General features: G+C 48.8%; 1 protein-coding gene across 2 annotated transcripts in view; it reads right to left on the reverse strand.

The window, feature by feature from the left end:
* Positions 1 to 26670, reverse strand: part of LOC134928736 (uncharacterized) — a 372583-nt gene that overhangs the window by 339198 nt on the left and 6715 nt on the right. For both annotated transcript variants that reach the window (XM_063924751.1, XM_063924752.1), the window contains exons 3-4: positions 23530 to 23577; positions 8754 to 8966 (exon numbers count right to left, since the gene is read on the reverse strand). In XM_063924751.1, the coding sequence (XP_063780821.1) occupies positions 8754 to 8966; positions 23530 to 23577 (261 nt within the window). The remainder of the gene's footprint in view (positions 1 to 8753; positions 8967 to 23529; positions 23578 to 26670) is intronic.

The raw sequence follows: 26670 nt of genomic DNA on the forward strand, positions 1-26670 counted from the left end.
TGCAGTGTCACGCAGGATGGCCCTTCCAAAAAACCCTCCCCAAACAGCACATGACGCAAAGAAAAAAAGAGGCGCAATGAGGTAGCTGTGTGAGTAAGATTAGCGACCCTAGTGGCCGACACAAACACCGGGCCCATCTAGGAGTGGCACTGCAGTGTCACGCAGGATGGCCCTTCCAAAAAACCCTCCCCAAACAGCACATGACGCAAAGAAAAAAAGAGGCGCAATGAGGTAGCTGACTGTGTGAGTAAGATTAGCGACCCTAGTGGCCGACACAAACACCGGGCCCATCTAGGAGTGGCACTGCAGTGTCACGCAGGATGTCCCTTCCAAAAAACCCTCCCCAAACAGCACATGACGCAAAGAAAAAAAGAGGCGCAATGAGGTAGCTGTGTGAGTAAGATTAGCGACCCTAGTGGCCGACACAAACACCGGGCACATCTAGGAGTGGCACTGCAGTGTCACGCAGGATGTCCCTTCCAAAAAACCCTCCCCAAACAGCACATGACGCAAAGAAAAAAAGAGGCGCAATGAGGTAGCTGTGTGAGTAAGATTAGCGACCCTAGTGGCCGACACAAACACCGGGCCCATCTAGGAGTGGCACTGCAGTGTCACGCAGGATGTCCCTTCCAAAAAACCCTCCCCAATCAGCACATGATGCAAAGAAAAAGAAAAGAAAAAAGAGGTGCAAGATGGAATTATCCTTGGGCCCTCCCACCCACCCTTATGTTGTATAAACAAAACAGGACATGCACACTTTAACCAACCCATCATTTCAGTGACAGGGTCTGCTACACGACTGTGACTGATATGACGGGTTGGTTTGGACCCCCCCCCAAAAAAGAAGCAATTAATCTCTCCTTGCACAAACTGGCTCTACAGAGGCAAGATGTCCACCTCATCTTCACCCTCCGATATATCACCGTGTACATCCCCCTCCTCACAGATTATCAATTCGTCCCCACTGGAATCCACCATCTCAGCTCCCTGTGTACTTTGTGGAGGCAATTGCTGCTGGTCAATGTCTCCGCGGAGGAATTGATTATAATTCATTTTAATGAACATCATCTTCTCCACATTTTCTGGATGTAACCTCGTACGCCGATTGCTGACAAGGTGAGCGGCGGCACTAAACACTCTTTCGGAGTACACACTTGTGGGAGGGCAACTTAGGTAGAATAAAGCCAGTTTGTGCAAGGGCCTCCAAATTGCCTCTTTTTCCTGCCAGTATAAGTACGGACTGTGTGACGTGCCTACTTGGATGCGGTCACTCATATAATCCTCCACCATTCTATCAATGTTGAGAGAATCATATGCAGTGACAGTAGACGACATGTCCGTAATCGTTGTCAGGTCCTTCAGTCCGGACCAGATGTCAGCATCAGCAGTCGCTCCAGACTGCCCTGCATCACCGCCAGCGGGTGGGCTCGGAATTCTGAGCCTTTTCCTCGCACCCCCAGTTGCGGGAGAATGTGAAGGAGGAGATGTTGACAGGTCGCGTTCCGCTTGACTTGACAATTTTGTCACCAGCAGGTCTTTCAACCCCAGCAGACCTGTGTCTGCCGGAAAGAGAGATCCAAGGTAGGCTTTAAATCTAGGATCGAGCACGGTGGCCAAAATGTAGTGCTCTGATTTCAACAGATTGACCACCCGTGAATCCTTGTTAAGCGAATTAAGGGCTGCATCCACAAGTCCCACATGCCTAGCGGAATCGCTCCCTTTTAGCTCCTTCTTCAATGCCTCCAGCTTCTTCTGCAAAAGCCTGATGAGGGGAATGACCTGACTCAGGCTGGCAGTGTCTGAACTGACTTCACGTGTGGCAAGTTCAAAGGGCATCAGAACCTTGCACAACGTTGAAATCATTCTCCACTGCACTTGAGACAGGTGCATTCCATCTCCTATATCGTGCTCAATTGTATAGGCTTGAATGGCCTTTTGCTGCTCCTCCAACCTCTGAAGCATATAGAGGGTTGAATTCCACCTCGTTACCACTTCTTGCTTCAGATGATGGCAGGGCAGGTTCAGTAGTTTTTGGTGGTGCTCCAGTCTTCTGTACGTGGTGCCTGTACGCCGAAAGTGTCCCGCAATTTTTCTGGCCACCGACAGCATCTCTTGCACGCCCCTGTCGTTTTTAAAAAAATTCTGCACCACCAAATTCAAGGTATGTGCAAAACATGGGACGTGCTGGAATTTGCCCATATTTAATGCACACACAATATTGCTGGCGTTGTCCGATGCCACAAATCCACAGGAGAGTCCAATTGGGGTAAGCCATTCCGCGATGATCTTCCTCAGTTGCCGTAAGAGGTTTTCAGCTGTGTGCGTATTCTGGAAAGCGGTGATACAAAGCGTAGCCTGCCTAGGAAAGAGTTGGCGTTTGCGAGATGCTGCTACTGGTGCCGCCGCTGCTGTTCTTGCGGCGGGAGTCCATACATCTACCCAGTGGGCTGTCACAGTCATATAGTCCTGACCCTGCCCTGCTCCACTTGTCCACATGTCCGTGGTTAAGTGGACATTGGGTACAACTGCATTTTTTAGGAGACTGGTGAGTCTTTTTCTGACGTCCGTGTACATTCTCGGTATCGCCTGCCTAGAGAAGTGGAACCTAGATGGTATTTGGTAACGGGGGCACACTGCCTCAATAAATTGTCTAGTTCCCTGTGAACTAACGGCGGATACCGGACGCACGTCTAACACCAACATAGTTGTCAAGGACTCAGTTATCCGCTTTGCAGTAGGATGACTGCTGTGATATTTCATCTTCCTCGCAAAGGACTGTTGAACAGTCAATTGCTTACTGGAAGTAGTACAAGTGGGCTTACGACTTCCCCTCTGGGATGACCATCGACTCCCAGCGGCAACAACAGCAGCGCCAGCAGCAGTAGGCGTTACACGCAAGGATGCATCGGAGGAATCCCAGGCAGGAGAGGACTCGTCAGACTTGCCAGTGACATGGCCTGCAGGACTATTTGCATTCCTGGGGAAGGAGGAAATTGACACTGAGGGAGTTGGTGGGGTGGTTTGCGTGAGCTTGGTTACAAGAGGAAGGGATTTACTGGTCAGTGGACTGCTTCCGCTGTCACCCAAAGTTTTTGAACTTGTCACTGACTTATTATGAATGCGCTGCAGGTGACGTATAAGGGAGGATGTTCCGAGGTGGTTAACGTCCTTACCCCTACTTATTACAGCTTGACAAAGGGAACACACGGCTTGACACCTGTTGTCCGCATTTCTGGTGAAATACCTCCACACCGAAGAGCTGATTTTTTTGGTATTTTCACCTGGCATGTCAACGGCCATATTCCTCCCACGGACAACAGGTGTCTCCCCGGGTGCCTGACTTAAACAAACCACCTCACCATCAGAATCCTCCTGGTCAATTTCCTCCCCAGCGCCAGCAACACCCATATCCTCCTCATCCTGGTGTACTTCAACACTGACATCTTCAATCTGACTATCAGGAACTGGACTGCGGGTGCTCCTTCCAGCACTTGCAGGGGGCGTGCAAATGGTGGAAGGCGCATGCTCTTCACGTCCAGTGTTGGGAAGGTCAGGCATCGCAACCGACACAATTGGACTCTCCTTGTGGATTTGGGATTTCAAAGAACGCACAGTTCTTTGCGGTGCTTTTGCCAGCTTGAGTCTTTTCAGTTTTCTAGCGAGAGGCTGAGTGCTTCCATCCTCATGTGAAGCTGAACCACTAGCCATGAACATAGGCCAGGGCCTCAGCCGTTCCTTGCCACTCCGTGTGGTAAATGGCATATTGGCAAGTTTACGCTTCTCCTCCGACAATTTTATTTTAGGTTTTGGAGTCCTTTTTTTACTGATATTTGGTGTTTTGGTTTTGACATGCTCTGTACTATGCCATTGGGCATCGGCCTTGGCAGACGACGTTGCTGGCATTTCATCGTCTCGGCCATGACTAGTGGCAGCAGCTTCAGCACGAGGTGGAAGTGGATCTTGATCTTTCCCTAATTTTGGAACCTCAACATTTTTGTTCTCCATATTTTAATAGGCACAACTAAAAGGCACCTCAGGTAAACAATGGAGATGGATGGATTGGATACTAGTATACAATTATGGACGGGCTGCCGAGTGCCGACACAGAGGTAGCCACAGCCGTGAACTACCGCACTGTACTGTGTCTGCTGCTAATATATAGACTGGTTGATAAAGAGATAGTATACTCGTAACTAGTATGTATGTATAAAGAAAGAAAAAAAAACCACGGTTAGGTGGTATATACAATTATGGACGGGCTGCCGAGTGCCGACACAGAGGTAGCCACAGCCGTGAACTACCGCACTGTACTGTGTCTGCTGCTAATATATAGACTGGTTGATAAAGAGATAGTATACTCGTAACTAGTATGTATGTATAAAGAAAGAAAAAAAAACCACGGTTAGGTGGTATATACAATTATGGACGGGCTGCCGAGTGCCGACACAGAGGTAGCCACAGCCGTGAACTACCGCACTGTACTGTGTCTGCTGCTAATATATAGACTGGTTGATAAAGAGATAGTATACTCGTAACTAGTATGTATGTATAAAGAAAGAAAAAAAAAACCACGGTTAGGTGGTATATACAATTATGGAGGGGCTGCCGAGTGCCGACACAGAGGTAGCCACAGCCGTGAACTACCGCACTGTACTGTGTCTGCTGCTAATATATAGACTGGTTGATAAAGAGATAGTATACTCGTAACTAGTATGTATGTATAAAGAAAGAAAAAAAAACCACGGTTAGGTCACTGGTATATACAATTATGGACGGGCTGCCGAGTGCCGACACAGAGGTAGCCACAGCCGTGAACTACCGCACTGTACTGTGTCTGCTGCTAATATATAGACTGGTTGATAAAGAGATAGTATACTCGTAACTAGTATGTATGTATAAAGAAAGAAAAAAAAACCACGGTTAGGTCACTGGTATATACAATTATGGACGGGCTGCCGAGTGCCGACACAGAGGTAGCCACAGCCGTGAACTACCGCACTGTACTGTGTCTGCTGCTAATATATAGACTGGTTGATAAAGAGATAGTATACTCGTAACTAGTATGTATGTATAAAGAAAGAAAAAAAAACCACGGTTAGGTGGTATATACAATTATGGACGGGCTGCCGAGTGCCGACACAGAGGTAGCCACAGCCGTGAACTACCGCACTGTACTGTGTCTGCTGCTAATATATAGACTGGTTGATAAAGAGATAGTATACTCGTAACTAGTATGTATGTATAAAGAAAGAAAGAAAAACCACGGTTAGGTCACTGGTATATACAATTATGGACGGGCTGCGGAGTGCCGACACAGAGGTAGCCACAGCCGTGAACTACCGCACTGTACTGTGTCTGCTGCTAATATATAGACTGGTTGATAAAGAGATAGTATACTCGTAACTAGTATGTATGTATAAAGAAAGAAAAAAAAACCACGGTTAGGTGGTATATACAATTATGGACGGGCTGCCGAGTGCCGACACAGAGGTAGCCACAGCCGTGAACTACCGCACTGTACTGTGTCTGCTGCTAATATATAGACTGGTTGATAAAGAGATAGTATACTCGTAACTAGTATGTATGTATAAAGAAAGAAAAAAAAACCACGGTTAGGTCACTGGTATATACAATTATGGACGGGCTGCCGAGTGCCGACACAGAGGTAGCCACAGCCGTGAACTACCGCACTGTACTGTGTCTGCTGCTAATATATAGACTGGTTGATAAAGAGATAGTATACTCGTAACTAGTATGTATGTATAAAGAAAGAAAAAAAAACCACGGTTAGGTCACTGGTATATACAATTATGGACGGGCTGCCGAGTGCCGACACAGAGGTAGCCACAGCCGTGAACTACCGCACTGTACTGTGTCTGCTGCTAATATAGACTGGTTGATAAAGAGATAGTATACTACTAATATTATATACTGGTGGTCAGGTCACTGGTCACTAGTCACACTGGCAGTGGCACTCCTGCAGCAAAAGTGTGCACTGTTTAATTTTAATATAATATTATGTACTCCTGGCTCCTGCTATAACCTATAACTGGCACTGCAGTAGTGCTCCCCAGTCTCCCCCACAATTATAAGCTGTGTGAGCTGAGCAGTCAGACAGATATATAATATATATAGATGATGCAGCACACTGGCCTGAGCCTGAGCAGTGCACACAGATATGGTATGTATGTGACTGAGTCACTGTGTGCTGTGTATCGCTTTTTTCAGGCAGAGAACGGATTATAAATAAAAGTGGTGGTCACTGGTCACTATCAGCAAAACTCTGCACTGTACACTACTGAGTACTCCTAATGCTCCCCAAAATTAGTAAATCAAGTGTCTAAACGGAGAGGACGCCAGCCACGTCCTCTCCCTATCAATCTCAATGCACGTGTGAAAATGGCGGCGACGCGCGGCTCCTTATATAGAATCCGAGTCTCGCGATAGAATCCGAGCCTCGCGAGAATCCGACAGCGTCATGATGACGTTCGGGCGCGCTCGGGTTAACCGAGCAAGGCGGGAAGATCCGAGTCGCTCGGACTCGTGAAAAAAAACATGAAGTTCTGGCGGGTTCGGATTCAGAGAAACCGAACCCGCTCATCTCTATTGGGTCCTAGATATATTGGACCATTTCTCATTATCAAAAAAGTCAATCCAGTTGCTTTCCGGTTACGTTTACCAAAAACTTTACGGATCGGAAATACCTTCCATTGCTCATTGCTTAAACCATATGTTTCGTCCAGCAGATTTCCTCGTAAAGAATCTCACGGGAGATCACCAGTTAATGTACAGGGTCAGCAAGAGTTCTGGGTTGAGAAGGTTCTCGATTCCAAGTTGTCCCGGGGTCGGCTTTATTTTTTGGTGCATTGGAGAGGTTATGGGCCAGAGGAAAGGTCGTGGGTCCTGGATGAAGACCTTCATGCCCCAAAGCTCAAAAGGGCATTTTTTCGTGAATTTCCTCGGAAACCTGGATTTAGGGGTTCCTTGACCCCTCCTCAAGGGGGGGGGTACTGTTAGGCGCCGGGGTCCGCTCGGCCGTGCGGCCCGGCGCCTAGCAACCAGGGACGCCGTGCGCGTTCAGCCGCCGGCTCCCTGGCAACGCTAAGACGCCGGGCGCACGGAGCCGCTCTGACCTTAGCAACGGGGACGCCACGTTCAGCCGCGTTCCCCGTTGCTGGGTCTATTCTCATTACCCTGATTATGTGCTGGCCGTGCAGCATGCAAGCTGCACGGCATTTCTATTTGATTGTCCTGTCTGGATCCTGATTGGAGGGTGCCTGAATAAAGGCACCCTCAGGACTTCTTACAGACGCCGGTGATAGCTTCCTGTTTGCCTGTGTCTGCTGCAGAGAGTTCCCAGTCCCGGTCTTTTCGGTTGTTCCTGTCCTCAGAGATCCTGTACTCGGAAGTTACCATCTGTTCCTGGAGTCTGACCGAGCACCTTTAACATCTGGTGGTGTTCGTGAGTCGCGGCGCAGCCGTGTGTCGCGGCTTGTCCGCTTCTGTTTATTATTTTGTTTAATTGTGTTCTGGAGCTTTGCGGAGGATTCCGCTTCCACAGATCCACTCTGGTGTCCGGCGGTGCCGGATAGGAGTGTCGGATCAGTGGATCCTTGGTTGTCCTTTTTCCTGGCGGCTAGTCCGCACATACCTTTTGATTTAGTTAGTTAGCTTGTAACCCCTGGCCTGGTTGCTTAGTCAGAGGGCCCCTTGTTATCACCCTGTCTCGGACTTCCCCTTGTCTCCCATTAAGACCTGCGGGGGCATCGGGGTTGGGCAGACATAATCCGCCCTTCGAACGCGGCTGCCATGGGCTCAAGCAACCATAGTCTCGCAGGGGATTTCTGATAACACGGGCGAGACAACGGAGTTAGGGCGCCAGGGGTTACTAGGCTATCCAGCTCCCACAACCAGCTTATTTTCCTGTACTCAGATCCCTGCCATAAGATCTCCTCCGGTCTGGAGTACAGGAATCATAACACAGATCACCTATTAGACTTCACCTCTGTCTGTACAAGTGTCACACCCACAGCGTCTGTCTGACTCAGGCCTTACAGATCACCTATTAGACTCCACCTCTGTCTGTACAATTGTCACACCCACAGCGTCTATCTGACTCAGGCCTTACAGATCACCTATTAGACTCCACCTCTGTCTGTACAAGTGTCACACCCACAGCGTCTGTATGACTCGGGCCTTACAGATCACCTATTAGACTCCACCTCTGTCTGTACAAGTGTCATACCCACAGCGTCTGTCTCAGGCCTTACAGATCACCTATTAGACTCCACCTCTGTCTGTACAAGTGTCACACCCACAGCGTCTGTATGACTCAGGGCTTACAGATCACCTATTAGACTCCACCTCTGTCTGTACAAGTGTCACACCCACAGCGTCTGTATGACTCAGGCCTTACAGATCACCTATTAGACTCCACCTCTGTCTGTACAAGTGTCACACCCACAGCATCTGTCTCAGGCCTTACAGATCACCTATTAGACTCCACCTCTGTCTGTACAAGTGTCACACCTACAGCATCTGTCTGACTCCGGGGCTTATGGGCTCTGTTATTCCTATACTTGCAGAATTGTGAACAATGAGCATCTTTGTTTTGGTTGTTCTCGTTTGACTGCAGTTAATGTGATGAACGCTGAGCTTATTGTGTGTTATAATGACACCATCGGTATGGACCAGCTGCTGCAGACTTGGCCATTGGTCAGCACTATAATCATGATAATTCCCTTTCTGATCACCTGGACATCTGGAAGAATACTGGAGAACCAGCTCCTCTCCTGGAACTGCAGGATGAATGGAGGGGTCTCCTGGACCTGCGGCATGTCCACATGCTGCTCTGCTTTCTGCATTTCTGGGGAAGGAGCCGTTGGCTTTTCTGAGACATTTGGAAGAGGAGGTAAGTGAGGCTCTGCTGATGGCGGAGGCACCGAGATGGTAGACTGGCCGGAACTCTAGTAAGGAAAGATGGGTAGATGCTCATTATATGAGGATACATAGAAGAGTCACGGTCATGTAGTCGGACTTCATTACAGCGTTGTTTTGTAGTGATGAACGTTGCAATCAATCTTCAACCAATTTGGTATTTTGCATATTTCATTTTCTTACATCATAAAATCTAATTTATTCCAGAATTATTATCAGTGATCAGCACAAAATACTATGGAATGGAAACCACCATATGGGAGGTAAGAGCCTCGCGTGGGATGTCTCGTGTGGTACTGGGACTACACCGTGTGGATTATTATTGCTCACATTGCAATACTTACAGCACTTTATTATTAAGGTATTTATAAGGCGCCATAGTGAGTACACTGCGCCATAGAGGGTAAACATTACAACTATATGCAATGGCAGAGCATAAGAATCACACATCACATGTATAGAGGCTGAGAGTTCCGGAGGAAGGGGGAACCTGGCAGGAGAGTGTGAGAGGAAGTGACCAGGGTGGAGGGGAGGCGTTCATCAGAGAAGTGAAGGAGGAGTGAGCGTGCACGGGAGGAGAATGGAGGAAAGGAAGGAATTAGTTATTTATTAACCGTTTCTTATATAGCGCAGCATATTCCATTACACTTTACAGTTAGAACAACAGTAATAGAACTGGATAATAACAGACAGACAGAGGTAGGAGGGCCCTGCTCGCAAGCTTACAATCTATAGGGAAATAGGCATAGATACACAAGGATAGATGCTACCTATTGCATAATGGTCACCAGATTACTAGGTTCTCAAGCCCTGTACACACGGGGGAGATGTGTGCAGTGATCTAGTACGGGCCGCTCAGCACACAGCAATGTGTGCTCAGCGAGGGGGGATGGGATGGGGGGCACTCACTTTACACAGCGGTGAAATAAGTGACCTGCTAGATTGTGCCTGCATGCATGCCAAATCTAGAGCCGGCGATAGCGCCGCACATCGCTATCACTATGGGGCACACACACGGAGAGATCTGTGCCTTATTCCTAACAAATCTAGTCAGCACGGATCTCTCCGTGTACCCCCATTAATGGGTTGTATGATATGATCACCCCACAATGTTGGCCTGGGGTCAGGAGGGTGTGATGTTATGTGGACTGTACAGAGAGGATGTGACTGGATAGGGAGCACGGAAGGTTATGTGGGCGGGTCTGGAATGTGATACGCTTGTCTGAAGAGGTGAGTTTTTAGGGAACACTTGAAGGTTTGGAGACTAGAGGCGAGTCTTATTGTGCCCGGATAAAGGATCTAGATCAGGTTGGATCGCAAATTGCAATCCAACTGGAGTTTCTGCGATCACTTTGCAGGCCCAAGGCCCATCCTGCGAATGCACCCGCATTTATTGCGAGTGACCCACAATAATTACGAATGCCTCTGCCTGTTTGACAGAGACGAGAGTGATGTTGGAGAGAGGAAGTGATGGAGGGACCCTGGAAAAGGGAAAAATAATTAGTTTGGTTGAGCATTAGAAAGCACTGGTACATCCAGGAGAAGAAGGCGGACAGGCAGTTGGAGAAGCGAGATACTGTAAGATAAATGATGAGAGAGAGGTCAGGGGAAGAGAGGTGTCTCAGCATATCAATGGTATTGACGCTAAGGAGCTGGTGACTTTCCAAGGGAGGAGGCATAGAAGGAGAAAAGAAGAGGACTAAGAACAGACTCTTGGGGGCTGCTAACATGTAGAGGACGTGAGGGGGATCTGAAGACAGAGGTGGAGACAGAGGAGAAGTAGTTAGCGAAGAAGTGGTGGATCCATGACAAAACAATGTGTGATCAACAGTGTGAAGGTACCGTACATATCGAGGAGGAGAAGGAAAGAGAAGATACTTGTAGCTATGGTAATGAAAAGGCCAATGAGGGCTCTGGTAAGGGTGTTTTCAGTGGAGTGGGGGGTAGAAGCCTGATTAAAGAGAGACGAGAAGTGAATGGGTGGAAAGGAATAAACAGTAAAGAAAAGCCTCTGAAAGAACTTGGAGGCAAATGGGAGGATTGTGGAGAGATGCAATAGTAATCAGAGAGTCACGGTTGAATAAGGGTTTCTTGAGGCTGGGTGAGACTAGGGCACGCTTGAAGGAAGAGGGTACAAAGCCAGAAGAGAAATACAGATTAAGAGATGGGTGGGTATAAGGTCAAGTGACCGGAGGAAAATAAGATTGTACGATGCAGACTTAATCCCTGGTGGGGAGGGAGAATACAGAAAGGGACATGAGGTGGTTGGCAAAGGAGGATGGACAGAGAAAATGGTGCTGCAGATGACATCAAGTATGAAAATAAAGCGTGAAAAACTCAAGGGCAGAGATGCAGGGACACATAATACAGGTGTGGTGGTATATAACAGAGAAGCAGAGGTGGGAGGCACATAATGCAGGTGTGGTGGCATATACCAGAGAAGCAGAGGTGAGGCACATAATACAGGTGTGGTGGCACATAACAGAGAAGCAGAGGTGAGGCACATAATACAGGTTTGGCAGCATATAACAGAGAAGCAGAGGTGGAGGCACATAATACAGGTGTGGTGGCATATTACAGAGAAGCAGAGGTGGGGCACATAATACAGGTGTGGTGGCATATAACAGAGAAGCAGAGGTGGGGGGCACATAATACAGGTGTGGTGGCATATAACAGAGAAACAGAGTTGGGGCACATAATACAGGTGTGGCGGCATATAACAGAGAAGCAGAGGTGGAGGCACATAATACAGGGGTGGTGGCATATAACAGAGAAGCAGAGGTGAGGCACATAATACAGGTGTGGCGGCATATAACAGAGAAACAGAGGTGGAGGCACATAATACAGGTGTGGCGGCATATAACAGAGAAGCAGAGGTGGAGGCACATAATACAGGGGTGGTGGCATATAACAGAGAAGAAGAGGGGGGGCACATAATACAGGTGTGGCAGTATATAACAGAGAAGCAGAGGTGAGGCACATAATACAGGTGTGGCAGCATATAACAGAGAAGCAGAGGTGGGGCACATAATACAGGTGTGGTGGTATATAACAGAGAAGCAGAGGTGAGGCACATAATACAGGTGTGGTGGCATATAACAGAGAAGCAGAGGTGAGGCACATAATACAGGGGTGGTGGTATATAACAGAGAAGCAGAGGTGAGGCACATAATACAGGTGTGGCGGCATATAACAGAGAAGCAGAGGTGAGGCACATAATACAGGTGTGGCGGCATATAACAGAGAAGCAAAGGTGAGGCACATAATACAGGTGTGGCGGTATATAACAGAGAAGCAGAGGTGAGGCACATAATACAGGTGTGGCGGCATATAACAGAGAAGCAGAGGTGAGGCACATAATACAGGTGTGGTGGTATATAACAGAGAAGCAGAGGTGAGGCATATAATACAGGTGTGGCGGCATATAACAGAGAAGCAGAGGTGAGGCATATAATACAGGTGTGGCGGCATATAACAGAGAAGCAGAGGTGAGGCACATAATACAGGTGTGGCGGCATATAACAGAGAAGCAGAGGTGAGGCACATAATACAGGTGTGGTGGCATATAACAGAGAAGCAGAGGTGAGGCACATAATACAGGTGTGGCGGCATATAACAGAGAAGCAGAGGTGAGGCACATAATACAGGTGTGGCGGCATATAACAGAGAAACAGAGGTGGGGCACATAATACAGGTGTGGCGGCATATAACAGAGAAGAAGAGGTGGAGGCACATAATACAGGTGTGGCGGCATATAACAGAGAAGCAGAGGTGGGGCACATAATACAGGTGTGGTGGCATATAATAGAGAAACAGAGGTGGGGCACATAATACAGGTGTGGTGGCATATAACAGAGAAGCAGAGGTGAGGCACATAATACAGGTGTGGCGGCATATACCAGAGAAGCAGAGGTGAGGCACATAATACAGGTGTGGTGGCATAAAACAGAGAAGCAGAGTTGGGGCACATAATACAGGTGTGGTGGCATATTACAGAGAAACAGAGGTGAGGCACATAATACAGGTGTGGTGGTATATAACAGAGAAGCAGAGGTGAGGCACATAATACAGGTGTGGTGGCATATAACAGAGAAGCAGAGGTGAGGCACATAATACAGGTGTGGTGGCATATAACAGAGAAGCAGAGATGAGGCACATAATACAGGTGTGGCGGCATATAACAGAGAAGCAGAGGTGAGGCACATAATACAGGTGTGGTGGCATATAACAGGGAAGCAGAGTTGGGGCACATAATACAGGTGTGGTGGCATATAACAGAGAAGCAGTGGTGGAGGCACATAATACAGGTGTGGTGGTATATAACAGAGAAGCAGAGGTGGGGCACATAATACAGGTGTGGCGGCATATAACAGAGAAGAAGAGGTGGAGGCACATAATACAGGTGTGGCGGCATATAACAGAGAATCAGAGGTGGGGGGCACATAATACAGGTGTGGTGGCATATAACAGAGAAGCAGAGGTTGGGCACATAATACAGGTGTGGCGGCATATAACAGAGAAGAAGAGGTGGAGGCACATAATACAGGTGTGGTGGTATATAACAGAGAAGCAGAGGTGGGGGGCACATAATACAGGTGTGGTGGCATATAACAGAGAAGCAGAGGTGAGGCACATAATACAGGTGTGGTGGTATATAACAGAGAAGCAGAGGTGAGGCACATAATACAGGTGTGGCGGCATATAACAGAGAAGCAGAGGTGAGGCACATAATACAGGTGTGGTTGCATATAACAGAGAAGCAGAGGTGAGGCACATAATACAGGTGTGGTGGCATATGACAGAGAAGCAGAGGTGGGAGGCACATAATACAGGTGTGGTGGCATATAACAGAGAAGCAGAGGTGAGGCACATAATACAGGTGTGGTGGCATATAACAGAGAAGCAGAGGTGGGGCACATAATATAGGTGTGGCGGCATATAACAGAGAAGAAGAGGTGGGGCACATAATACAGGTGTGGTGGCATATAACAGAGAAGCAGAGGTGGGGCACATAATACAGGTGTGGTGGTATATAACAGAGAAGCAGAGGTGGGGCACATAATATAGGTGTGGTGGTATATAACAGAGAAGCAGAGGTGAGGCACATAATACAGGTGTGGTGGTATATAACAGAGAAACAGAGGTGGGACACATAATACAGGTGTGGCGGCATATAACAGAGAAGCAGAGGTGAGGCACATAATACAGGTGTGGCGGTATATAACAGAGAAGCAGAGGTGAGGCACATAATACAGGTGTGGTGGCATATAACAGAGAAGCAGAGGTGAGGCACATAATACAGGTGTGGCGGCATATAACAGAGAAGCAGAGGTGGGAGGCACATAATACAGGTGTGGTGGCATATAACACAGAAGCAGAGGTGAGGCACATAATACAGGTGTGGTGGCATATAACAGAGAAGCAGAGGTGGGGGGCACATAATACAGGTGTGGCGGCATATAACAGAGAAGCAGAGGTGGGGGGCACATAATACAGGTGTGGTGGCATATAACAGAGAAGCAGAGGTGAGGCACATAATACAGGTGTGGTGGCATATAACAGAGAAGCAGAGGTGAGGCCCATAATACAGGTGTGGTGGCATATAACAGAGAAGCAGAGGTGAGGCATATAATACAGGTGTGGTGGCATATAACAGAGAAGCAGAGGTGAGGCAGATAATACAGGTGTGGCGGTATATAACAGAGAAGCAGAGGTGAGGCACATAATACAGGTGTGGCGGCATATAACAGAGAAGCAGAGGTGAGGCACATAATACAGATGTGGTGGCATATAACAGAGAAGCAGAGGTGGGACCCATAATACAGGTGTGGTGGCATAAAATAGAGATGCAGAGGTGAGGCACATAATACAGGTGTGGCGGTATATAACAGAGAAGCAGAGGTGAGGCACATAATACAGGTGTGGTGGCATATAACAGAGAAGCAGAGGTGAGGCACATAATACAGGTGTGGTGGCATAAAATAGAGATGCAGAGGTGAGGCACATAATACAGGTGTGGCGGTATATAACAGAGAAGCAGAGGTGAGGCACATAATACAGGTGTGGTGGCATATAACAGAGAAGCAGAGGTGGGGCACATAATACAGATGTGGTGGCATATAACTGAGAAGCAGAGGTGAGGCACATAATACAGGTGTGGTGGCATATAACAGAGAAGCAGAGGTGGGGCACATAATACAGGTGTGATGGTATATAACAGAGAAGCAGAGGTGAGGCACATAATACAGGTGTGGCTGCATATAACAGAGAAGCAGAGGTGAGGCACATAATACAGGTGTGGTGGCATATAACAGAGAAGCAGAGGTGGGGCACATAATACAGATGTGGTGGCATATAACAGAGAAGCAGAGGTGAGGCCCATAATACAGGTGTGGTGGCATATAACAGAGAAGAAGAGGTGAGGCACATAATACAGGTGTGGCGGCATATAACAGAGAAGCAGAGGTGAGGCACATAATACAGATGTGGTGGCATATAACAGAGAAGAAGAGGTGAGGCACATAATACAGGTGTGGTGGCATATAAAAGAGAAGCAGAGGTGAGGCACATAATACAGGTGTGGCGGCATATAACATAGAAGCAGAGGTGAGGCACATAATACAGGTGTGGTGGCATATAACAGAGAAGCAGAGGTGGGGCACATAATACAGGTGTGGTGGCATATAACAGAGAAGCAGAGGTGGGGGGCACATAATACAGGTGTGGTGGCACATAACAGAGAAGCAGAGGTGAGGCACATAATACAGGTGTGGCGGCATATAACAGAAAAGCAGAGGTGCGACACATAATACAGGTGTGGCGGCATATAACAGAAAAGCAGAGGTGCGACACATAATACAGGTGTTGCGGCATATAACAGAGAAGCAGAGGTGGGACACATAATACAGGTGTGGTGGCATATAACAGAGAAGCAGAGGGGGGGCACATAATACAGGTGTGGTGGCATATAACAGAGAAGCAGAGGTGAGGCACATAATACAGGTGTGGTGGCATATAACAGAGAAGCAGAGGTGGGGCACATAATACAGATGTGGTGGCATATAACAGAGAAGCAGAGGTGAGGCACATAATACAGATGTGGTGGCATATAACAGAGAAGCAGAGGTGAGGCACATAATACAGGTGTGGTGGCATATAACAGAGAAGCAGAGGTGAGGCACATAATACAGGTGTGGTGGCATATAACAGAGAAGCAGAGGTGGAGGCACATAATGCAGGTGTGGTGGCATATAACAGAGAAGCAGTGGTGGAGGCACATAATACAGGTGTGGTGGTATATAACAGAGAAGCAGAGGTGGGGCACATAATACAGGTGTGGCGGCATATAACAGAGAAGCAGAGGTGAGGCACATAATACAGGTGTGGTGGCATATAACAGAGAAGCAGAGGTGGAGGCACATAATACAGGTGTGGTGGCATATAACAGAGAAGCAGATGTGGAGGCACATAATACAGGTGTGGTGGCATATAACAGAGAAGCAGAGGTGGAGGCATATAATACAGGTGTGGTGGCATATAACAGAGAAACATAGGTGAGGCACATAATACAGGTGTGGTGGCATATAACAGAGAAGCAGAGGTGGAGGCACACAATACAGGTGTGGTGGTATATAACAGAGAAGCAGAGGTGAGGCACATAATACAGGTGTGGTGGCATATAACAGAGAAGCAGAGGTGGAGGCACATAATACAGGTGTGGCGGCATATAACAGAGAAACAGAGTTGGAGGCACATAATACAGGTGTGGTGGTATATAACAGAGAAGCAGAGGTGGAGGCACATAATGCAGGTGTGGTGGTATATAACAGAGAAACAGAGGTGGGGGGCACATAATACAGGTGTGGTGGCATATAACAGAGAAACATAGGTGAGGCACATAATACAGGTGTGGTGGTATATAACAGAGAAGCAGAGGTGAGGCACATAATACAGGTGTGGTGGCATATAACAGAGAAGCAGAGGTGGAGGCACATAATACAGGTGTGGCGGCATATAACAGAGAAGCAGAGGTGAGGCACATAATACAGGTGTGGCGGTATATAACAGAGAAGCAGAGGTGAGGCACATAATACAGGTGTGGTGGTATATAACAGAGAAGCAGAGGTGAGGCACATAATACAGGTGTGGTGGTATATAACAGAGAAACAGAGGTGGGACACATAATACAGGTGTGGCGGCATATACCAGAGAAGCAGAGGTGGAGGCACATAATACAGGTGTGGCGGCATATAACAGAGAAGCAGAAGTGAGGCACATAATACAGGTGTGGCGGTATATAACAGAGAAGCAGAGGTGAGGCACATAATACAGGTGTGGAGGCATATAACAGAGAAGCAGAGGTGGGGCACATAATACAGGTGTGGTGGTATATAACAGAGAAGCAGAGGTGGAGGCACATAATGCAGGTGTGGTGGCATATAACAGAGAAGAAGAGGTGGAGGCACATAATACAGGTGTGGCGGCATATAACAGAGAAGCAGAGGTGGGGGGCGCATAATACAGGTGTGGTGGCATATAACAGAGAAGCAGAGGTTGGGCACATAATACATGTGTGGCGGCATATAACAGAGAAGAAGAGGTGGAGGCACATAATACAGGTGTGGTGGTATATAACAGAGAAGCAGAGGTGAGGCACATAATACAGGTGTGGTGGTATATAACAGAGAAGCAGAGGTGAGGCACATAATACAGGTGTGGCGGCATATAACAGAGAAGCAGAGGTGAGGCACATAATACAGGTGTGGTTGCATATAACAGAGAAGCAGAGGTGAGGCACATAATACAGGTGTGGTGGCATATAACAGAGAAGCAGAGGTGGGAGGCACATAATACAGGTGTGGTGGCATATAACAGAGAAGAAGAGGTGAGGCACATAATACAGGTGTGGTGGCATATAACAGAGAAGCAGAGGTGGGGCACATAATATAGGTGTGGCGGCATATAACAGAGAAGAAGAGGTGGGGCACATAATACAGGTGTGGTGGCATATAACAGAGAAGCAGAGGTGGGGCACATAATACAGGTGTGGTGGTATATAACAGAGAAGCAGAGGTGGGGCACATAATATAGGTGTGGTGGTATATAACAGAGAAGCAGAGGTGGGGCACATAATACAGGTGTGGTGGCATATAACAGAGAAACAGAGGTGGGACACATAATACAGGTGTGGCGGCATATACCAGAGAAGCAGAGGTGGAGGCACATAATACAGGTGTGGTGGCATATAACAGAGAAGCAGAGGTGAGGCACATAATACAGGTGTGGCGGTATATAACAGAGAAGCAGAGGTGAGGCACATAATACAGGTGTGGTGGCATATAACAGAGAAACAGAGGTGAGGCACATAATACAGGTGTGGTGGCATATAACAGAGAAGCAGAGGTGAGGCACATAATTCAGGTGTGGCGGCATATAACAGAGAAGCAGAGGTGAGGCACATAATACAGGTGTGGCGGCATATAACAGAGAAGCAGAGGTGGAGGCACATAATACAGGTGTGGCGGCATATAACAGAGAAGCAGAGGTGGGGCACATAATACAGGTGTGGTGGTATATAACAGAGAAGCAGAGGTGAGGCACATAATACAGGTGTGGTGGCATATAATAGAGAAACAGAGGTGAGGCACATAATAGAGGTGTGGTGGCATATAACAGAGAAGCAGAGGTGAGGCACATAATACAGGTGTGGTGGCATATAACAGAGAAGCAGAGGTGAGGCACATAATACAGGTGTGGTGGTATATAACAGAGAAGCAGAGGTTGGGCACATAATACAGGTGTGGCGGCATATAATAGAGAAACAGAGGTGGGGCACATAATATAGGTGTGGCGGCATATAACAGAGAATCAGAGGTGAGGCACATAATACAGGTGTGGCGGCATATAACAGAGAAGCAGAGGTGGGGCACATAATACAGGTGTGGTGGTATATAACAGAGAAGCAGAGGTGAGGCACATAATACAGGTGTGGCGGCATATAACAGAGAAGAAGAGGTGGAGGCACATAATACAGGTGTGGCGGCATATAACAGAGAAGCAGAGGTGGGGGGCACATAATACAGGTGTGGTGGCATATAACAGAGAAGCAGAGGTTGGGCACATAATACAGGTGTGGCGGCATATAACAGAGAAGAAGAGGTGGAGGCACATAATACAGGTGTGGTGGCATATAATAGAGAAGCAGAGGTGAGGCACATAATACAGGTGTGGCGGTATATAACAGAGAAGCAGAGGTGAGGCACATAATACAGGTGTTGTGGCATATAACAGAGAAGCAGAGGTGAGGCACATAATACAGGTGTGGTGGCATATAACAGAGAAGCAGAGGTGAGGCACATAATACAGGTGTGGTGGTATATAACAGAGAAGCAGAGGTGAGGCACATAATACAGGTGTGGTGGCATATAACAGAGAAGCAGAGGTGGAGGCACATAATACAGGTGTGGCGGCATATAACAGAGAAGCAGAGGTGAGGCACATAATACAGGTGTGGCGGTATATAACAGAGAAGCAGAGGTGAGGCACATAATACAGGTGTGGTGGTATATAACAGAGAAATAGAGGTGGGACACATAATACAGGTGTGGCGGCATATACCAGAGAAGCAGAGGTGGAGGCACATAATACAGGTGTGGTGGCATATAACAGAGAAGCAGAGGTGAGGCACATAATACAGGTGTGGCGGTATATAACAGAGAAGCAGAGGTGAGGCACATAATACAGGTGTGGTGGCATATAACAGAGAAACAGAGGTGAGGCACATAATACAGGTGTGGTGGCATATAACAGAGAAGCAGAGGTGAGGCACATAATACAGGTGTGGCGGCATATAACAGAGAAGCAGAGGTGAGGCACATAATACAGGTGTGGCGGCATATAACAGAGAAGCAGAGGTGGAGGCACATAATACAGGTGTGGCGGCATATAACAGAGAAGCAGAGGTGGGGCACATAATACAGGTGTGGTGGTATATAACAGAGAAGCAGAGGTGAGGCACATAATACAGGTGTGGTGGCATATAATAGAGAAACAGAGGTGAGGCACATAATAGAGGTGTGGTGGCATATAACAGAGAAGCAGAGGTGAGGCACATAATACAGGTGTGGTGGCATATAACAGAGAAGCAGAGGTGAGGCACATAATACAGGTGTGGTGGTATATAACAGAGAAGCAGAGGTTGGGCACATAATACAGGTGTGGCGGCATATAATAGAGAAACAGAGGTGGGGCACATAATATAGGTGTGGCGGTATATAACAGAGAAGCAGAGGTGAGGCACATAATACAGGTGTGGCGGCATAGAACAGGGAAGCAGAGGTGAGGCACATAATACAGGTGTGGTGGCATATAACAGAGAAGCAGAGGTGAGGCACATAATACAGGTGTGGTGGTATATAACAGAGAAGCAGAGGTGAGGCACATAATACAGGTGTGGTGGCATACAACAGAGAAGCAGAGGTGGAGGCACATAATACAGGTGTGGCGGCATATAACAGAGAAGCAGAGGTGAGGCACATAATACAGGTGTGGCGGTATATAACAGAGAAGCAGAGGTGAGGCACATAATACAGGTGTGGTGGTAAATAACAGAGAAACAGAGGTGGGACACATAATACAGGTGTGGTGGCATATAACAGAGAAACAGAGGTGAGGCACATAATACAGGTGTGGTGGCATATAACAGAGAAGCAGAGGTGAGGCACATAATACAGGTGTGGCGGCATATAACAGAGAAGCAGAGGTGAGGCACATAATACAGGTGTGGCGGCATATAACAGAGAAGCAGAGGTGGAGGCACATAATACAGGTGTGGCGGCATATAACAGAGATGCAGAGGTGGGGCACATAATACAGGTGTGGTGGTATATAACAGAAGCAGAGGTGAGGCACATAATACAGGTGTGGTGGCATATAATAGAGAAACAGAGGTGAGGCACATAATAGAGGTGTGGTGGCATATAACAGAGAAGCAGAGGTGAGGCACATAATACAGGTGTGGTGGCATATAACAGAGAAGCAGAGGTGAGGCACATAATACAGGTGTGGTGGTATATAACAGAGAAGCAGAGGTTGGGCACATAATACAGGTGTGGCGGCATATAATAGAGAAACAGAGGTGGGGCACATAATATAGGTGTGGCGGCATATAACAGAGAAGCAGAGGTGAGGCACATAATACAGGTGTGGCGGCATATAACAGAGAAGCAGAGGTGGGGCACATAATACAGGTGTGGTGGTATATAACAGAGAAGTAGAGGTGAGGCACATAATACAGGTGTGGCGGCATATAACAGAGAAGCAGAGGTGGGGGGCACATAATACAGGTGTGGTGGCATATAACAGAGAAGCAGAGGTTGGGCACATAATACAGGTGTGGCGGCATATAACAGAGAAGAAGAGGTGGAGGCACATAATACAGGTGTGGTGGCATATAACAGAGAAGCAGAGGTGGGGGGCACATAATACAGGTGTGGTGGCATATAACAGAGAAGCAGAGGTTGGGCACATAATACAGGTGTGGCGGCATATAACAGAGAAGAAGAGGTGGAGGCACATAATACAGGTGTGGTGGCATATAACAGAGAAGCAGAGGTGGGGGGCACATAATACAGGTGTGGTGGCATATAACAGAGAAGCAGAGGTTGGGCACATAATACAGGTGTGGCGGCATATAACAGAGAAGAAGAGGTGGAGGCACATAATACAGGTGTGGTGGCATATAATAGAGAAGCAGAGGTGAGGCACATAATACAGGTGTGGCGGTATATAACAGAGAAGCAGAGGTGAGGCACATAATACAGGTGTGGCGGTATATAACAGAGAAGCAGAGGTGAGGCACATAATACAGGTGTTGTGGCATATAACAGAGAAGCAGAGGTGAGGCACATAATACAGGTGTGGTGGCATATAACAGAGAAGCAGAGGTGAGGCACATAATACAGGTGTGGTGGTATATAACAGAGAAGCAGAGGTGAGGCACATAATACAGGTGTGGTGGCATATAACAGAGAAGCAGAGGTGGAGGCACATAATACAGGTGTGGCGGCATATAACAGAGAAGCAGAGGTGAGGCACATAATACAGGTGTGGCGGTATATAACAGAGAAGCAGAGGTGAGGCACATAATACAGGTGTGGTGGCATATAACAGAGAAGCAGAGGTGGGGGGCACATAATACAGGTGTGGTGGCATATAACAGAGAAGCAGAGGTTGGGCACATAATACAGGTGTGGCGGCATATAACAGAGAAGAAGAGGTGGAGGCACATAATACAGGTGTGGTGGCATATAATAGAGAAGCAGAGGTGAGGCACATAATACAGGTGTGGCGGTATATAACAGAGAAGCAGAGGTGAGGCACATAATACAGGTGTGGCGGTATATAACAGAGAAGCAGAGGTGAGGCACATAATACAGGTGTTGTGGCATATAACAGAGAAGCAGAGGTGAGGCACATAATACAGGTGTGGTGGCATATAACAGAGAAGCAGAGGTGAGGCACATAATACAGGTGTGGTGGTATATAACAGAGAAGCAGAGGTGAGGCACATAATACAGGTGTGGTGGCATATAACAGAGAAGCAGAGGTGGAGGCACATAATACAGGTGTGGCGGCATATAACAGAGAAGCAGAGGTGAGGCACATAATACAGGTGTGGCGGTATATAACAGAGAAGCAGAGGTGAGGCACATAATACAGGTGTGGTGGTATATAAAAGAGAAACAGAGGTGGGACACATAATACAGGTGTGGTGGCATATAACAGAGAAGCAGAGGTGAGGCACATAATACAGGTGTGGCGGCATATAACAGAGAAGCAGAGGTGGAGGCACATAATACAGGTGTGGCGGCATATAACAGAGAAGCAGAGGTGGGGCACATAATACAGGTGTGGTGGTATATAACAGAGAAGCAGAGGTGAGGCACATAATACAGGTGTGGTGGCATATAACAGAGAAACAGAGGTGGGACACATAATACAGGTGTGGTGGCATATAACAGAGAAGCAGAGGTGAGGCACATAATACAGGTGTGGCGGCATATAACAGAGAAGCAGAGGTGGAGGCACATAATACAGGTGTGGCGGCATATAACAGAGAAGCAGAGGTGGGGCCCATAATACAGGTGTGGTGGTATATAACAGAGAAGCAGAGGTGAGGCACATAATACAGGTGTGGTGGCATATAACAGAGAAGCAGAGGTGAGGCACATAATGCAGGTGTGGTGGCATATAACAGAGAAGCAGAGGTGAGGCACATAATACAGGTGTGGTGGTATATAACAGAGAAACAGAGGTGAGGCACATAATACAGGTGTGGCGGCATATAACAGAGAAGCAGAGGTGGGACCCATAATACAGGTGTGGTGGCATATAACAGAGAAACAGAGGTGAGGCACATAATACAGGTGTGGTGGCATATAACAGAGAAGCAGAGGTGAGGCACATAATACAGGTGTGGTGGCATATAACAGAGAAACAGAGGTGAGGCACATAATACAGGTGTGGTGGCATATAACAGAGAAACAGAGGTGAGGCACATAATACAGGTGAGGAGAAATCTGTGAGACTTACCTTTGTTTTGGGCAGTCGCTGTCTGGGAATCCGGGACACAGCTGGCCTCTGATGGAAAAAAGATATGTTAGGAGAAAGTTAAAAAGACCAGTGTTATCATTAGGATAGGGCACCAGCATCTGACGGGGCTACTGAGGCCGCCTAGCGCACAAGGCGAATGCTATCATTAGGCAGCTGCATAGGGCACCAGCATCTGACGGGGGCTACTGAGGCCGCCTAGCACACAAGGCCAGTGCTACCATTAGGCAGCTGCATAGGGCACCAGCATCTGATGGGGGTTACTGAGGCCGCCTAGCACACAAGGCCAGTGCTACCATTAGGCAGCTGCATAGGGCACCAGCATCTGACGGGGCTACTGAGGCCGCCTAGCACACAAGGCCACTGCTACCATTAGGCAGCTGCATAGGGCACCAGCATCTGACGGGGTTACTGAGGCCGCCTAGCACACAAGGCCAGTGCCACCATTAGGCAGCTGCATAGGGCACCAGCATCTGATGGGGGTTACTGAGGCCGCCTAGCACACAAGGCCACTGCTACCATTAGGCAGCTGCATAGGGCACCAGCATCTGACGGGGTTACTGAGGCCGCCTAGCACACAAGGCCAGTGCCACCATTAGGCAGCTGCATAGGGCACCAGCATCTGAGAGAGAACATATTGTGGGACCATATTCATCAATATCAAATATATTTCTCTTTAGATTATTAAGAAGCTGGGACACCAAGTATGAGTATAAGTGTAGAGATGTGCCCTGTAGGCACATCAGCGGTGCTGACTGTGGACAGCCCTGGGGCAGCTTGTCTGCCCCCAGCGCCTGTAAGTGCGTGGCGGCGGCGGGTGTCCGGTGCAGGGATTACCCTTTTCCCTGCACCGGACCAGAGGCTGCGGAGGGCTTTGAATGTTGGCGCCCTCCGGGAGCCAATCGCGGCTCCCGGAGCGGCGGCCAGTCAGAGAGGGACACGGCGAGCCAATCGGCGCTCGCCGCGTCATAGGCCCCGCCCCCGGCGTCTGACGTCAGACGCCGGGCGGGAGCCGAAGAGGTGCAGAAGCGCGCCGAAGAGCGGGAGAGAAGCGGCCGGGACTCAGAGGAAGAAGACCGCGCGGGTGAGCGGAGGAGACTCCGCGAGGAGAAGAAGAAGACGGCCGTGGAAAGAGGAGCTCCGGTGGCCGCTGAAGAGGCCAGAAGACGACGGCCTGCAGGAAGATGTCCAGCGGCGGCTGGACGCAGAAGAGCGGAGGCGGCGCCGCTGGCCAGGACGGGTCAGCGGCAGAAGAGGACGTTGGGGATCCCTGGAGCAGGTGAGGCCTCGGTGAGGCAACTTTCACCCCCTCCCCTTTTCCTCCCTCGACCACCAGGGACGGGCATTAGGCCCGGGGGCACAATTCGGGCACTAGGCCTGTTGCGCAGATAGGAGGTTGGGGGGGGGTCATCTCCATAGTCGGTGGTTTGGGCGTTAGGCCCAAGCCACCTCAACGGCGCCGTAGGCGGGCATTAGGCCCGAGGGGTGAAACAGGCACTAGGCCTGGGGGCCAAATAGGGGGCATTAGGCCCTAGTGTATTTTGGCCGATTAGGGATATGATGAGGTGACCTTGGGCACAAGGCCCAGGTCACCCAACGGGCAACAAGTTAGGCAAGCGCTAGGCCCGTGGGCGAAATCAGGCCTCCGGCCTGTGTGCAGCTAGGGGGCGCTAGGCCCAGTGAATAAGACCCCCGAGGTGAATAAAGGTGGCACTGGGCGCTAGGCCCAGGCCACCCTGAGGTATTTAGGTAGGCAGGCCTGGGGCCCACATAAGGGAAGGTACAGGAGGTGGGTAGGCCGTGCGGCGCCCACCTCCTTTCCAGCGGGAGGGATTTAAAGGGACAGCACCGTGTGATCTTGTGTTCCGATATTGTGATGTAGGTTGTTACCGTGCAGGGCAAAGTGTATGTGTTGTTTAAGTTGTGCATAGTTTGTGTTGCACCACCCACACGAGCTAGTTTGAGGGCTCTGTTTATGTAGCTAGTGTAGCGGACGCACACTAGGGTAGTTCTTGGCCCTGCACGGCTGTTTCTCTTTGCCTCCTTACAGGGACCTGTAAGTGGAGAAGATCGGAGTGCAAGACTTGTAACGGTGAGTAGCATCAGTGTATGTTTGTCCCTTGTCTGTCCCCGAGCGCCGGAGTCGGGATTGCTCACGGACGTGAGAATCCTTTTCATCACACTACGTGCGAGAGCGCGAGTGTGTGAAAGCTGGGTGGCTGAGGCTTTGTGCCAGTGATGACCTTTCACCCAACCGGTGAAGGTCGCGGTCACCCCTGGGGTATCCCCTTTTCCGGTGGAAGAAGGGTTGATACCCCCCTTAAGGTAACCTATTTTCTCCTCAGCTCGGTCGTCGGTCAGCTCCGAGAGGGAATCGCCGTGTCCGGATCCGATTGAAGATTGCCAGGTCCGTTGAAGGTTCCGGTACCTGAAGGTGAGAGAGAGCGGCGCCTGGTGAGTACCGACTTTACACCTGCACGGCAGCAGGCACCACCACACCGCAGCCGCACCTCTCACATAAGAGAGACACATTATCTGCAGGGGTAACACATAAAGACGAAGATGAGCTTTTGGCGGTCTTGCAGAGTATCAGAGCCCGCACCGCTACGAATCCTCTTACCGCAGAATCGGGTTATTCTTTATGTAAAATTCCTGGAGCGTGTGACGCCGGCGCTCCGCAGTGACGCCCCCACTTCTGGAGATCTGTAATCATGGAGGGCAGCCGATCATCTGATCCTGTGCTCAGCTCTGCCCCCTGGTGCTGTAAAGTAAGATTGCAGTTTCACAGCATCACTTTACTGCAGGGATGGGGAACCTTCGGCCCTCCAGCTGTTATCAAACTACACATACCAGCATGCCTTGCTACAGTTTTGCTATTTGACCATGCTAAACTGCTGCAGGGCATGCTGGGATGTGTAGTTCAACAACAGCTGGAGGGCCGAAGGTTCCCCATCCCTGCTTTACTGCACCAGGGGTCACAGCAGGAGCACAGCGATCTGATGACTGGCTGCCCTCCTCAATGGATCACCGGTCCCTGAGTGCAGGTATGTATGTCTGTTATTACACAGTGACCAGCCCGGGGGTCTGAGGCACACATGACTGATCACATGGCCGGATTAGAGC

Source organism: Pseudophryne corroboree, chromosome 5 (assembly GCF_028390025.1).
Source record: "Pseudophryne corroboree isolate aPseCor3 chromosome 5, aPseCor3.hap2, whole genome shotgun sequence".
Lineage (NCBI taxonomy): Eukaryota > Metazoa > Chordata > Amphibia > Anura > Myobatrachidae > Pseudophryne > Pseudophryne corroboree.